This window comes from Capra hircus, chromosome 25 (genome assembly GCF_001704415.2).
Source record: "Capra hircus breed San Clemente chromosome 25, ASM170441v1, whole genome shotgun sequence".
Taxonomy (NCBI): domain Eukaryota; kingdom Metazoa; phylum Chordata; class Mammalia; order Artiodactyla; family Bovidae; genus Capra; species Capra hircus.
The window spans coordinates 3,160,195-3,176,473 of record NC_030832.1 but is presented as its reverse complement, the minus strand read 5'-3'; the positions used below and the strand labels follow the sequence as shown (position 1 = coordinate 3,176,473).

The 16,279-nt window shown below is 46.6% G+C and overlaps 1 protein-coding gene across 1 annotated transcript in view; it reads left to right on the top strand.

Annotated features, from left to right (window-relative positions):
• Positions 1 to 15,045, top strand: part of ADCY9 (adenylate cyclase 9) — a 105,816-nt gene extending 90,771 nt beyond the window's left edge. Inside the window, exons 10-11 of the mRNA XM_018040729.1 lie at positions 4,613 to 4,654; positions 9,883 to 15,045. Of these exons, the coding sequence (XP_017896218.1) occupies positions 4,613 to 4,654; positions 9,883 to 11,074 (1,234 nt within the window). The 3' untranslated portion in view covers positions 11,075 to 15,045. The remainder of the gene's footprint in view (positions 1 to 4,612; positions 4,655 to 9,882) is intronic.

The following is a 16,279-nucleotide window of genomic DNA, read 5'->3' as shown; positions in this document are numbered from 1 at the left end:
ACGTTGGACTTCTTGTGTAACTGCTTATGGAAATGTTTTATGTTAGCACTCGTTAAATAACCATTTATTTATATTTACAGTGGGTTTAGATTAGCAGAATATTTCAAAGTTACATGGGACATTTCTCCATTGTGCTCTGCAGGACATCTAACATTCCTGGCCCCCCAGGTTATTATGGTGACCAGAAGGGACTCGAGTATTCCCAGAATGCTCCCCCGTGCTGTGCTGTGCACAGTCGCTCAGTCATGTCTGACTCTTTGTGACCACGTGGACTGAAGTCCACCAGGCTCCTCTGTCCATGGGGATTCTCCAGGCAAGAATACTGGGGTGGGTAGCCTTTCCCTTCTCCGAAATGCTCCCCTAGGAGTGGTGTTACCACTGAGAATCACTGCTTTCGTAAATTCAAAAGTAGAAAATGGTCTGATTTGTTTCAATATCCAGATAAAATCGCCATAGTGCGTTTGGGATATTACCAAAGCAGTGGTCAGTAATGGACAGAATGAGTATCCTTCCTCAATTTACTTAATAAAATAATAGCGACATGAAAGATGTTCAAGTTCTCTGCAAATTAAGATCAAAAAGAGAATTCAAAGTATTCAGCATTCACTTTATTCAGGGAATTTACTGCTATTCAGCATGTGAAAGGAAACTTTACTGAACAGTTAAGTTACTTTAAGCAAAACAAAGTGTCCTTTTTCCTTCTGAAGGTGTGTTCAGCCTTCTGGAATTGTGGTCTTTATAAAGCTCTTTCCCAACAGTATGAAATTCAGTAATACACTTTTTAACCTTTTAGTTCAGTTCAGTTCAGTCCCTCAGTTGTGTCCGACTCTTTGCAATCCCATGAATTGCAGCATGCCAGGACTCCCTGTCCATCACCAACTCCCGGAGTTCACTCAAGACTCACGTCCATCGAGTCAGTGATGCCATCCAGCCATCTCATCCTCTGTCGTCCCCTTCTCCTCCTGCCCCTAATCCCTCCCAGCATCAGAGTCTTTTCCAATAAGTCAACTCTTCACATGAGGTGGCCAAACTACTGGAGTTTCAGCTTTAGCATCATTCCTTCCAAAGAACACCCAGGACTGATCTCCTTTAGAATGGACTGGTTGGATCTCCTTGCAGTCCACAGGACTCTCAAGAGTCTTCTCCAACACCACAGTTCAAAAGCATCAATTCTTCGGTGCTCAGCCTTCTTCACAGTCCAACTCTCACATCCACATATGACCACTGGAAAAACCATAGCCTTGACTAGACAGACCTTTGTTGGCAAAGTAATGTCTCTGCTTTTGAGTATGCTGTCTCAGTTGGTCGTAACTTTCCTTCCAAGGAGTAAGTGTCTTTTAATTTCATGGCTGCATTCACCATCTGCAGTGATTTTGGAGCCCCCCAAAATAAAGTCTGACACTGGTTCCACTGTTTCCCCATCTATTTCCCATGAAGTGATGGGGCCAGATGCCATGATCTTAGTTTTCTGAATGTTGAGCTTTAAGCCAACTTTTTCACTCTCCTCTTTCACTTTCATCAAGAGGCTTTTTAGTTCCTCTTCACTTTCTGCCATAAGGTTGGTATCATCTGCATATCTGAGGTTATTGATATTTCTCCTGGAAATCTTGATTCCAGCTTGTGCTTCTTCCAGCCCAGCATTTCTCATGATGTACTCTGCATATAAGTTAAATAAGCGGGGTGACAATATACAGCCCTGAGTACCCCTTTTCCTATTTAAGTCCATCACAATTACCCCATCAGCCATTCAGTCACAGGAATGGACCTTTTCCACTTGGATCTGGAGGGCATTAGCTATGGGGAACCCAGAAATCAAGCAGGAGATCTTGAAGTGGGGCTGGTGGTTGAATCTCTGCTTGATCCAGTCCACCCTCATACTCGCAGGATCCTCTCAGCCCATCGGCCCTGTCACTACTGAGCCCAACTAGGATAGGGGGCATATTCAGTTCAGTTCAGTCACTCTGTCGTGTCCGACTCTTTGCGACCCCTTGGACTGCAGCACACCCGGCCTCGCTGTCCATCACCAACTCCTGGAGTTTACCCAAACTCATGTCCATTGAGTCGGTGATGCCATCCAACCATCTCATCCTCTGTCATCCTCTTCTCCTCCTGCCTTCAATCTTTCCCAGCATCAGGGTCTTTTCAAATGAGTCAGCTCTTCACATCAGGTGGCCAAAATATTGGAGTTTCAGCTTCAACATCAGTCCTTCCAATGAACACTCAGAACTGATCTCCTTTAGGATGGACTGGTTGGATCTCCTTGCAGTCCAAGGGACTCTCAAGAGTCTTCTCCAACACCACAGTTCAAAAGCATCAATTCTTCTGCACTCAGCTTTCTTTATAGGCCAACTCTTACATCCATACATGAATACTGGAAAAACCATAGCCTTGACTAGATGGACCTTTGTTGACAAAGTAATGTCTCTGCTTTTGAATATGCTGTCTAGGTTGGTCATAACTTTCCTTCCAAGGAGTAAGTGTCTTTTAATTTCATGGCTGCAATCACCATCTGCAGTGATTTTGGAGCCCCCCAAAATTAAGTCTGCTACTGTTTCCACTGTTTCTCCATCTATTTGCCATGAAGTGATGGGACTAGATGCCATGAAGTGATGGGACTAGATGCCATGATTTTTGTTTTCTGAATGTTGAGCTTTAAGCCAACTTTTTCACTCTCCTCTTTCACTTTCATCAAGAGGCTTTTTAGTTTCTCTTCACTTTCTGCCATAAGGGTGGTGTCATTTGCATATCTGAGATTATTGATATTTCTCCTGGCAATCTTGATTCCAGCTTGTGCTTCATCCAGCCCAGCGTTTCTCATGATGTACTCTGCATATGAGTTAAATAAGCAGGCAATATACAGCTTTGATATACTCCTTTTCCTATTTGGAACCAGTCTATTGTTCCATGTGCAGTTCTAACTGTTGCTTCCTGACCTGCATACAGGTTTCTCAAGAGGCAGGTCAGGTGGTCTGGTATTCCCATCTCTTTCAGAATTTTCCACAGTTTATTGTGATCCACACAGTCAAAGGCTTTGGCATAGTCAATAAAGCAGAAATAGATGTTTTTCTGGAACTCTCTTGCTTTTTTGATGATCCAGCGGATATTGGCAGTTTGATCTCTGGTTCCTCTGCCTTTTCTAAAACCAGCTTGAACATCTGGAAGTTCACAGTTCACGTATTGCTGAAGCCTGGCTTGGAGAATTTTGAGCATTACTTTACTAGCGTGTGAGATGCGTGCAATTGTGTGGTAGTTCGCGCATTCTTTGGCATTGCCTTTCTTTGGGATTGGAATGAAAACTCACCCTTTCCAGTCCTGTAGTCACTGCAGAGTTTTCCAAATTTGCTGGCATACTGAGTGCAGCACTTTCACAACATCATCTTTTAGGATTTGAAATAGCTCAACTGGAATTCCATCACCTCCACTAGCTTTGTTCATAGAGGGAACAAAACACAAACTCAATTCCTATGAAGCAGGGACGACTCGTCTAGCTTTGAGGAGATGGGAGGCTCTTCCAGCTCTTGGGGCGGGGGACACACAAGTGGGTTATAGCAGTGTCACAGTCTTGTCTGGACTGGATGAGAAGGGGACATAAAGTCTTAGAATTTGCATTTCGTGTGTAGCTCTCACTTTCCTTCTCTGTGAAGGCAGCTTCTATAATCACGTAAGCCACTCTGAGCCCTCCCTGGCCTGTGCTGCCCAGGAGAGCTGCTCCCAGGTGCTCCAAGAGGTCCCTTTTGCAGGAAGCAAGGCTGGGGCCCTGGAGGGCAAAGTGTCAGGGCCCTTGCCGCGGGGAGAGGCGAGGTTCAGGTGATCTGTGGGCCTGACTGGATGCTGGGTGTAAGGTGACCCCAAAGGAAGCTGTGGAGAGGATGGGCTGTGTAAGACACACCTTCCCCAGCAGCACCAAGAGAGAGGTTGTTAGGTACGTGCGGTTCAATGCCCTAAAATTGGGATTTGATTGCTTTGGGCACCACCAATAGCAAAGTTCAGCTTCCAGAGTAAATGATTCAGCAGCACCTCTAGCAGGGCCTTTTGAAATTGATCCTCTGTCAGTAGACTTCGATGTCTGAAAATGACCAATGTTTCCAGCCTGTAGATACTGTGGATGTGTTCTTAGCAACAAAATGAAGGCTTTAGAGACCTTTCCTGATTTTGCTCTTTGTTGGCTGTGCATACCTTCCATGGCTAGTATAAAAGTTGTTGTTGTTGTTGTTAATATTCATTTATTTATTTAACTGTGCTGGGTCTTAGTGCAGCATGTGGGCTCTTTAATATTTGTTGCAGCACGTGGGATCTTTAGTTGTGGCATGCAGGATCTAGTTCCCTGACCAGGGATTGCACCCAAGCCCCCTGCACTGGGAGTGAGGAGTCTTAACCACTGGACCACCAGGGAAGTCCTGATAAAGGCTTTTACATCATTGTCTTTACCATTTTGTTTTTCTTCATTAGCGCACAGCATCAAATTATAATTAAAATTTACTATCCTTAACTGTCTACCTTGAACTCCATCTTGAAAATAGGAAAGTTGTTTTTATTTAAACTGTTCTCAGATTGTTTTGTATAGTGCCTTCCTAGCTTTTTATAATCATAGTTTTCTGCATTTTAATTTCAGTTCCACTGTAATTTCACACCTTGATGCAGTGCAGAATTTCAGGTAAGCTTTTAACATTGTGCCTATATCTGAATAAATGGGAGTAACTATATTATTGCTGGTTATTTCTAAGCTTCCTGAAAACAGTTGTGTCTTGAACAAAAAGAACAACATACTCACTCTTAAAAGAGTAAGCGGAAAATATCAGTTTATTAAAATAACAGATCATATTTAGAATACCTTATTGGGAAAATAAATGATTGCTAAGATGTAGGCAGATTTCTCCTGCTCTCTTGACAGTGGAGCATTCCTGTGAAAACTTTCCTAACCCTAACTGTGAAGAAGCAGCTACCTTATGACACAGCTTGCTATCGGAGGCACAAAATGAGTCGAGGTAAAGCACTGATGCTCACAGCTCAGAGCTGTGGTGGCCGATGCTGCGATGCTGAGTCGTACCTGGGGAGGAACTCCCGCCGTTCAGGGTGGCGCTGGCTGTCTAACATTCACTGCAGAACAGACGCAGAACACTATTTTTACTTTTTGCCTTTTTCCCTAAAGGCCAAAATCCCCTTCAGATTTCTTTGATTAGCAAAAACAGGTACTAATATAGATCTTTCATCCAAGCAAAGCAGCAAAAAGCAAACTTTCAAAAAGCAAAGGATTCTGGTATTAGATTTGGTTTAATTTTATATACGACCTTTTTTATATGACTGTTACAAAGGAAATCTCACAAATCAAAGTATTTTATTCACTAAAATATTTTAAATTAACTGACTAGAAATTTGAAAAAAAATATGTTGGGTCCTTTCCTTACTATAAATGTCAAATTTAATTCTAAATAAATTGAACTCAAAATTTTTAAAAATTATCTAAAAGTATGTCAATATCAAGAAAAAAATAAAATTAATCAGTTCTTAAGTCTCTAAGACAGAGACAACTTTCCAGTCTTATAAATAATAAAACCACATTCACAAAAAAATAAGACTGACTGAGTGGATGGTACCAGCAAACTGAGGAAAGTATTTGTGGGACTGTTACGTAAAGAACTAATTAAGACCTGATCTAAATTTTTCCTTCAAAATGTTACTAGGTGGATACCCAGTGTAGACCAGGGTATGGCACATTTATGAATTGATGGTGGTGTTTAATACAGGTTTGTTGAATCTGCACAATAACCTGATACATCAGGAGACTTTGTCCCTATTTTCCAGATAAGGAAGCTGAAGCTCAGAGAAGTTAAGGAACCTGCTTGTGGACACACAGCTAGTAACTGGCAGTATTTAAACCCTTGCCTCCCTCACTGCCAGGCCATGCTTTTTCTGCCATGCTTCAACACTTTTCAGAGTGATACCATAGTTTTGAAAAGTAACTTGACAGTCTGTGAAAAATAGTCCTAAAAATGTTCGTCACCTTTAGCCTAATAATTCTATTTTTAAGCTTATCTGCTGAGGAAATAATTCAGCATTTGGTAAAGGCCACATCCCCCCAGATATTGATCATAGTGTTTTATAATATTGAAAGTTCATCAGCAAGTTAAGTTGTCAGTAAAAGAGAATTAGTTATGAAACATGTACCCAAATATTGCAGCCATTAAAATATGGAAGTTATGGAAAGCATTCATGATTTTTTCATCTTTCATTTATTATGTAAAATTGCATATGTCTTATAGCTACAGGTAGGTATTTCATTATATATTTTAAAAAGTAAGATATGTAATCCTTATGATCTAATGGTAAGTGGTAATTTTTTTCTATTTCTATAATTAAAAAATTAAATATCTGTGTACGTTTAGATATTGGGAAGAAGAATTAAAGTGACAATACAAGTAGAATACATACGCACAGAAAAGTCCCTAGACGACGAGAACAGCTCAGTGAATTTTCACAAGCGAGCACACCTGTTTAACTGACACCCAGACCAAGAAGTGGAACAGTACCGCAGCCCGGAAGCTCCCCATCACGTCTCCTCCTGGGTCCCTGCACCCGTCCTAGGCGTAGATTTTAAATGGCATTGAAATACACCAGAATGTTGACACATCCCATGTTGAGCTGGCTAGGACGACCAGTGGTCTTTGTTTTCTGTTTCTCTCTATTTTGTAATCCCTCTCTTCCATGGTAATGAACTCTACCCTTACTGTAACTTCCATTTGTCCACCTGTTGAGTTGTCTCTTGCATTTATTCATATCAAATCCCTTCTTTAGGGACTGCCCTTCACTATTTGAATTTAGGAGTAGAGCTATTGCCTTCATTATCCCTCTACAGTAGAAGAAACACAGGGGTAGAGTGGAGGTAATTCTCTCACCCACTGGTGGCAGATCTCTGTGGCTGCAGGGCAGCCCAGGGCACGACATGACGGTCTGTGCACTAGGACCCTTCCTTTTCTCTCTCTCTCTCTCTTTTTAATTGAAGGATAATTGCTTTACAGAATTTTGTTGTTTTCTGTCACACCTCAGCAAGAATCTGCCATAGGTATACACATATCCCCTCCCTTTTGAACTTCCTTCCTTTTTAAGCAAAGGCCAGAGCCGGCAGTGCCGTGGTTCCTTCTCCCTCTCCCAGCGCCCACATCTCACATTCCCCTGCTCCATCCAGAGCAGACTGGCTCGTGCCCGTCCCAGGCTCAGGCCACACTGCTGGCTTTGGCCGCAGCGCAGTCAATGTCTACACCCTGCCCACTTCTCCCTCTGGATTCTACGATGCCTGGTTCCAAGGTGACCTGAAGCCTTGGTGACATCTCCTCATAAAGATGCTGTTCCTCAGTGTTACCTCTTCCAAGAAATGAAGGAAAGGCCAACTCCTCAGCCAAGGGAAGGAGCTCACGCAGGGAAGACTCTTCCCTGCAGACTCTCCCCTCCTCTGGGCCAGCCAGAGGGCTTAAGGGGCTGCACATGGATCTGTTTCAGTACCTAAAATAGTTATGTTTAGTGCTTGTGATTCATAGTATGTTTTGCCATTCATTTAAGTGACAATTGGCAAAATTAATGAGTTAAGTGTGGTGAATCAGAGGTCTTTTTTGTTTCCTGGTTCTTAGGCATGAAGTAAGGGTCCCCAAGACCATGCACCCCCAGCGATCATTCTCTTGGGGGACTCAGAACTCATATGGTTGTACCCATGACCATGGTTTATTACAGCAAAAATGACAGAAAGCATAATCATCAGGGGGTAAGGGTGCATAGACAAAGGCCAGAGGAAACCAGATGCCTGTGTTCAAGAGTCTGCTCCCAGTGGGGTCGTGCAGGATGCGCTGAATCCCCCAGCAATGAGCTGTGACAGAGAAGCACATCACATGGCCACCCTCTGCCTGGCATGTTCCAAAATCCCAGATTTCTGGAAAAAGGGCAAGTGCTCTGCATACACTCTTGTTTGTACAAACATTCTTGTTTGTACAAACAAAGAGGGGCACAGTGAGCCCCTCTCCTCAGGGATTGGTGGGAATGCCCCAAAGCCAAGCTCCCGATGCCAACCTAGGGCACCCTGCCCGTGGGCCTCTCTACGGCACAGCCTCAGGCCCTTTCTGCACAGGCCCTTGGGCCGGTAGAGACTTGGCCATACTCCAGCCCATCTTCCGTTTACACATGAGGAAACAGACCTGAAAGGTGGTGTGACCTGCCCAAGGGTCCCAGAGCTCTTCAGGGGGAGCCAACCTGGCCATTACACCAAGGCTGGGGCTTTTGGGACTATGTTTCATGGAAGGCGTTATGGCCAGATTGGTCAATTTCATTATTTTTAATATCCTTAAGTTACTGCTAACAGTAAAACTCATTTAAAGGACTCTGATTACAGAATTGAGCTTTCTGTGCCACAGCTCTGTCTACACTCAGAATCCATCTGTTTTGTACATAATTATATTCCTATAAGTGACCCAGCAGCCTGCTCTGTGCATTTTAGAGTACAGCAGGGAACAGTTTACATGAGCAGAGCAATCACAGCCATGTAAGCTGATAGAAGAAGGATGAGAAGGAAATTCAACAAGCGTTAACAGTGATCGCCTCTGGATAGTGCAATGACGGTGAATCTTTTCTTTCTTTCTACTTTTACCCTAACCTTTCTATGCTGAGTATGTAGCATTTTTAAGTGAGAAAAAACATCTATTTAGAGAATAAACTGTAGAAGAGGCAGTAGCCCATGCTCATCTTCAGTCCTCGGGTGCCAGCTGTGTCCCTACCGCACTTCCACGACACCGCGTGGAGCCACAGAACAGACTGAGCAGACTCGGTCGTCAGAAGGAAGAGAAACGGGTTCCATCCTTAGAAGGGCCGTTTGGACATTTCTACTGCAATTCTAAGTGTGTGGTATTTTACATGACTCAGCAGGTTCATGCTCAGGAGTATATCCCACAGACAGGCTCCTTCGTATGCACAAAGATGCACTTGGGAATGCCGGCTGCAGCCTTGTTCCTAAAAGCCCAAAGATGGGCGAAGTCAAGCACCTCAGCCAGCGTCTGGTTGTGACAGCACAGCCAAGGGTTAGAATAGTGCAAAAGGGCACTACATAGGAAAGACACTTATTTTCCATTGCTTATAATTTGTTTGAGTTTCTTACAGTATGTTACTCTTAAAAGTATACATTTTATATATTTTTTAAAAAAATGTTAAAATTGTCTTAAATGACTTTGGCAAAACAGAACTAACTCAGGGGGGGTGGGAAGGAGGGGGCAGGCAGGTTGTATCAAAGTATCAGAGGATAGGAAATATCTTGGGTATGGCAGTGTGGTGTGGTTCCCAGGGAGATAGCCTTGCTCTTAGGAGACAGGTCCTGAGCTGTTCAGGACTGAAGTGGCCTGGTGTCTGCAGCTTACTTTCAGAATGTTCAGCAAAGTGTGCCTGTGTGAGTGTGCATGCACGTGTGTACCACTGTGCACGCGTGTGGAGTGTGTATTGACAAAGGGGGAGAAAGCAAAGTAGCATGATGTTGACAACAGTTTCATGCAGGAGAAGGGTATACAAATGTGTGTGTTGCTAGTCTCCTAAACCTTTTTTATAAGGTGGAGACTTTTCAAAATAGAAAGTTGGGAAAACAGACAAGATTTTAAAAATCAAGGAGCTAAAGACTTCTGAAAAACAGAGCACTTAATATAGAAATCTTACAAGAGTGACTCTACCTTGCCACATCTTTCTAAACAGAAACAGGTCACTCGGCAGCTGCAGGTGATGGAAGGTTCGAGCTGCACAGAGCTCTGTGCAGGATGCTGGTTAGGCAGGGCTGACTTGGACCTGGAAGTGCTGGGCAGTAAACTTTACTTAAAGATACACTTCAGGAGGCACGCCCTTTCTCCTCTCTTTCCCCTCCAGCTCCACGAGGAAGCTGTGCAACGCCTCGCTGCCTCACGACAACAGGAGCCCAGCCACCCTGATCGGCCAGGAGGTGATTCTCGTCTTCTTCCTCCTGCTCCTGTTGGTCTGGTTCCTGAACCGGGAGTTCGAAGTCAGCTACCGCCTGCACTACCACGGGGACGTGGAAGCGGACCTGCACCGCACCAAGATCCAGAGCATGAGGGACCAGGCCGACTGGCTGCTGAGGAACATCATCCCCTACCACGTGGCCGAGCAGCTGAAGGTGTCCCAGACCTACTCCAAGAACCACGACAGCGGCGGCGTCATCTTCGCCAGCATTGTCAACTTCAGTGAGTTCTACGAGGAGAACTACGAGGGCGGCAAGGAGTGCTACAGGGTCCTCAACGAGCTGATCGGGGACTTCGACGAGCTCCTGAGCAAGCCGGACTACAGCAGCATCGAGAAGATCAAGACCATCGGGGCGACATACATGGCCGCGTCTGGGCTGAACACCACGCAGTGCCGCGACGGCAGCCACCCGCAGGAGCACCTGCAGATCCTCTTCGAGTTCGCCAAGGAGATGATGCGTGTGGTGGATGACTTCAACAACAACATGCTGTGGTTCAACTTCAAGCTCAGGGTGGGCTTCAACCATGGGCCCCTGACAGCGGGCGTCATCGGCACCACCAAGCTGCTGTACGACATCTGGGGAGACACGGTCAACATCGCCAGCAGGATGGACACCACGGGGGTGGAGTGCCGCATCCAGGTCAGCGAGGAGAGCTACCGCGTCCTGAGCAAGATGGGCTACGAGTTCGACTACCGAGGGACGGTGAACGTCAAGGGCAAAGGCCAGATGAAGACCTACCTGTACCCCAAGTGCACAGACAGTGGGTTGGTGCCGCAGCACCAGCTGTCCATCTCACCCGACATCCGGGTCCAGGTGGATGGCAGCATCGGACGCTCCCCCACAGATGAGATAGCCAGCCTGGTGCCTTCCGTTCAGAACCCAGACCAGGTGTCCCTGGGTTCCGAGAACAACGCCCAGACCAGGGACGCTCACTCGTCTGCTAAGAGACCCTGGAAGGAGCCCGTCAGAGCCGAAGAAAGGTGTCGGTTCGGCAAAGCCATAGAGAAAAGCGACTGTGAAGAAGCGGGGATGGAGGAAGCCAACGAACTCACAAAGCTCAACGTCTCAGAGAGGGCGTGACGCGGCCCAGCCCACCCGCGGTGCTCTGTCCGTCCAGGCGCCACCGTCCCCGTCCCCGGACGGCGTGTCGTGTGGTCACTGCAGCCCTAACCCCTGTGTGGATCACAGTCACTCAGGGTTCACTTTCATCCGCCTCCTTCCCCTTCCCCCACTCGGTGTGACCGTCAGAAGCGTGGAGAGCAAGTGCCTTCAGGGGCCGGTGCGACCTGGAGTCCAGGGAGGCACAGCCAGGGCGTGGCGCTGGATGGTGGCGGACGTTAAAGCAGAAGCTGTGGTTAAAATCAGATTTTTATTGCTTTTTCTCACGAGACACTTTTTTTTTTTTTTGCTAATATAATGTTTTTGAGGGTTTTTTTTTCCCTGTATACATACTAGTGTTTTTTTCCAGTGACCTGACCTTTCTATGTAAACACATACACGCACACACACTTGTATTCATGAATATGAGATCAAGTGCCAGTAACTCACTGGGCTGGGTGCTGGGGGTGCAGGCTGAGGACCACAAGGAGCCGGCAACCCCCTACCCACACCTTCCAGGGTGATCGGGCCCTTGGGGGCTGTGGCTGCACCCACTGGCCCCCCACACCCAGCGGCTTTAGGGCTTCCTCCTCATGCAGGCCAAGATTCCAAACGCCAACCGGTCTCACAGCTTGTGAACCCCGGCCTCAGGTATCTAAAAGCCCTTTTCCATTCTGCCCTCACCCTGAGGGGTCTTCCAGCTGGAGTGGAGTGGCTCGTCTTTGAAGGTGACTCGTCCCAGAGGGAAACAGAAAATAAACATCCGAGGGTTGCATTTATTTATTTATTTATTTATCAGGAACCGTGTGTGTCTCGGGGAGGGTTGCTGGGCTGTTCTCTCTAGCGAAGGGAACTAGGCTTGGAGTGGGGGGTAGGTCACAGCGGAAGGATGAAGATGGGGCCATTAGAGCCCCAGCCACCCTGGGCCATCTCCCCTGAGGAGGAGGACCCCAGTGGGCATGGCCCGTGCTCTGGGTCGGGGCACCCTCGGCCACCACTTCGAACACAAAACCTCTGCTCCTACCCCTCGCCCATGGGGTCTGCCCATGGCAGGAACTGGGTCAGAACGACTCGGTGTGAAGCAGGTCTGGGCCGAGCACCAGGGCTGGCAGGCAATGCTTGGCCTCCACTTTCGGGAAGTTTCTCCATCCTTTCTGTTCTCAGCCTGCGCAGCGCTTGTCTGTGGCGGGATCAGGCCTGGTGAGTGGACCCCAGTCCTCTTTAGGTGGAGCTCTTACACTGTCAGTAGGGGCAGAATCGTCTGGATGTAAATGAGGCGTCGGAACCCAGGGGAGTACAGAAAACCCAAGGGACTCGCTTCTGTGCCCTTTGTTACTAATCCCGTAATCCCCCTTGTAATTGTTTTGCCACACTGAGTCTGCAGTTTATGTGGACTTGAGCTCAGGCCAGAGCTGTCCTGTCACAGTCACATGACGCCTCCCTCTTAAGGTGGCTGCAGCCTGTGCAGTAGGGGAGGGCTAGGTCCTTGTCTGTGTGAGGCCTTCACTGACGTGCCCTGTGCATTTTCTCGTCCCCAGCAAATCTCTGTGTAGCTTTTGCATCTACACCAAGTCCCTGTATCACTCCTCTTTGCCAAACTCACACAGAATCTGCCCTCCCTGGCCCCATCAAGTATTGACTTGGATCAGCCAGCTCCCCAGTGACGTGCCTGGGATGGCCCCCAGCAGCGTAGTCATAAGCCAGGATCTCCACGTCCAGGGGGATTTGCCTTCAGGTTTTACTGTCAGACTGTTGGTCTTCCAATGCCAGAGAAAGGATGACTGTGACAATACCTCTTGCTTCTAAAGAATGTATTCTTATAAAATATTGCAGAATTTTTATTTTTTCTTAAAAACACTACCTGATGCTCTGCCTGTCCGTCGGGGTTGTGGGCACATCAGGGGTTCCTTCCATCAGTATTAAGTTGTGTGTCATGTATGGCCCTCACCCTCTGCCCCCCAACCCCTGGGCTCCAGGCTCTGCAGCAACCGCATTGGCCAGGAGCTGCTGGGCCATTGCTGAATTTTCTGCTGTTCTGCTCCACAAAGCTCATCTCTGCACACACTTCCTCCCTTGCAAACTTTTTTTTCCTTCCCCTCCTGCAAAGGTTGTTTGTGATTCCTAGGAAGCCAAGGGGCTGCAGATACAGGAATAGCTTGGTGACCCCCGCTGGTCCGGTTCAGCATTGTGCAAATGGGATCCTTCAAAGAACGGTTTAAATTGTCTTTAAAAAACACCCCAGCCTTCCTAAGCAACCAGTGCAGGTGTTCCCTCTGGGTGTTCCACTCGTGACTCGGGTCCCTCCCAGCCACTGCTCAGAAGCGTACCTCAGCGCAGAACCACGGAGTGTCCGCAGGGGCCGCACTGGGCCTCTGACACAGCCGGTTGCTGAGCAGCAGGCTCAGGCACTCCCGATTCGATTTGGTGGAGGTGTCCTTCAGAGCGGCATACCGCCTGTGAACTTAGGGCAGGAAGCAATACTTCAGAATTGAATGTGTGTAAATATAGTTGCTTTGAGTTGCAGTTGCTGTTTTCTTCTTGGCCTCAGGTCTGATCAAATTCTCCATGTACAAATCCATATAAACAAGCACACAGAATTGTATCCAATGCAGACAAACGTAGAGCATCAGTTATGAAACCCTCACAGAGCCTGGAGGCTCCCCACGGCTCCGTGACCCTGACCGTGCTGTGGAGACCCCTGCACACTTGCACTTGACACTGAGAGCCAAAGGGCCGCGTGCTTCCCGTTACACGGGCTGTCGTGATTTGTAGTTTCCAAAGGTCTGTCCACGTTTGCATTTCTAGGTTTTCGAGGTAAGCACTTTTTGGTGGTCGTTTCGGAAAATCACGTCATGCCTAGAATCTGAAATCAAATTCTTGAGAACCAACTGTTTGAGTTCTCCATCTTTCCTTTGCTCTACCCTTTTTAAATTGTTAACCCTGATAATTTCAAAATGCACCCCACCCCCCACCGCCCCAAAGAAATGAACATTAAAATATTCTAAAATCTCAACATTTGCTGCCTGGTATTTCCTCACTGACAAGACTGGTACCACTTCCGAGATTAAAGCAGTCCTCCTTGCCAGCCATCTGTGGCTGAAGTAGGGTTTGTGGGTCTTTTACATTGTGACTTTGAAAACAAGGCAACTAAAAACCCTATTGTGTGTGTGTGTGTTTTAAATGACTGTATTTGCTATAGTAAACTTTTTTTGAGAAGTATTTATTTCTATATGGGACTTTTAACAAGCAGGTTACAGCACAAATTCTGCTTGCGACCATATCCTGATTTTATTCGGCCTCCTAAAGAGTTTCTCCCACAATATCTCAAGCAATTGACTGAGAAAATAAAGTCAGTTTTTTAAAAGGACGTGCCCACATAGCCTCTCCCTTGCAGAGTTCTGGAAGGCCCGTGTCATGGGGAAGGTCACAAACCCAGTTCAGAATCTGTTTAAATTCAGAGTGTCTTTGCTGGAAAATACACATGCCATTTCACACGTCACAGGGGCTCACAGCACCTCCATACCTGGAGCCAAATGCTGGCTCTGCTAGGGGTTAGCTTCCCCGTGGTTTTTCCTGGCGGTATTTAGGTGCAACTGCAAAGCAGGGACCCTCTTATCAACTCAGGGAAGGGGGCTGCAGACGTGGCCCTGGCCTTACTCATCAGTTTGGAGGAACCCAGAGTCTAGGTCATCCTGGATGGAACCCGTGAGGACAGTGCTCATTGATGAGGGTGCTCTTTCCTCTGAGTCTGTAGTGCAGGCATCTTCAGGAACTTTCCAGGAGGTGAGGGAACAGCAGTCTTTGTTGCGTTTCTCTCTTAGAAAGGACATCCCAGGGACTTTCCAAGGTTTCTCTAACAGTCTTGAAAGGCAACCTCCAATTCTCACAGCAAGCCCCAGGTCTTACCATTTGTGGTTTCGCTTTCACTTTCCTTTTCATCTATTCTATCCCTTTTTAAAAAAAAATACTTTAGCTTGCATTTTAGAGACAGTTCTGAAATAAGTGTGAAGAACTGACCTTGCCTAAGTTGAGGGCTGGCCTTTTCTCTGGTCTCTTGGGAAGTGATCTCTGAGCTCTTGAAATGTCCTGCCTGATACGTGTCTCTGGGTAACTGGGGGCTTTGGGTCACACCAGCTTGTCTGGTGGTGTGGTTTACTGTGGTTGTCATGTGCACCTTATGCTGGGACTGGAGACAAGTTCTCTCTCTCAGCTGAAATCTCTCCACATGGCCGCTTTTCTCTGGTGGAGTTCTGTCATGGTGACCACCTGGGTTGGATCCCGAGTGCCAGGGAGAGGAAGCAGACTGGGGCAGCAGATAGTGAGAGGAAGTGATTAAGGAAAAGTACACACTTGCACACCACATAGGCGTAGACTCCAAATCTCCCCAAGTGTCTTTCTTTTATACTCTTCCTTTGTAAAAATTATTTTTTAAATAACATGACTTCAAAGAGTTGTTAACTTTACATCAGCGTAACCCAAGCATGGGGAATTCTCACATCCTTGCTGGGCCTGAAAGTCGGAAGGAGGAAGGAATTATGCAGTCAGATGTTGAGCAATCTGAGCGCTTCCCGAAATCTCAGTCATCATAGCAGCAATTCCTAACCTTTTTTTTGGGGGGGGCTTACAGAGGCTTTGATAATTTGATGAAAGCTGTGACTCCTTTCTCCAGAAAAAAAAAATGCACATAAAAATAAACTCACTTCATGTTCCTCGATCCAAACCAAAATACCCGTGATCTACAACAGGATGGATGGTGATTTTTAATTACAAGCACCTGTGGGTGAAGTTTCCACGCATTTCTGGACTCTCCATTGGAAATGTGAATAAACAGGTGAATGCTGCTTGTTGATAGACGCATTTCCAGTCTAATTATATTTTAGACTTTAATGTCTGAATTACCTGAGTACCTCTGAAGAGCCACTCAAAGAACTTTTCAGTATAAAGACGAAGCTTGTCAGAGTCTTTCCAGCAGATAAGTAACATTCAGACAGTATGCACTGAGTACCTACGACGTGACAAACCTCACTCACGTGGTGGTTGCACCATGCCACTTGAGGCTGTTTGAGGAGCCCCTGGGATTAGTCACTGCTTTTCCTGATGGCTCCCCACAAGGAAATGGAAAAGAATTCTGAGACACCCCTGTCCTTGTTGACATTTTTAAATGGTGGCTCTTTAGTGTTGTCTGTT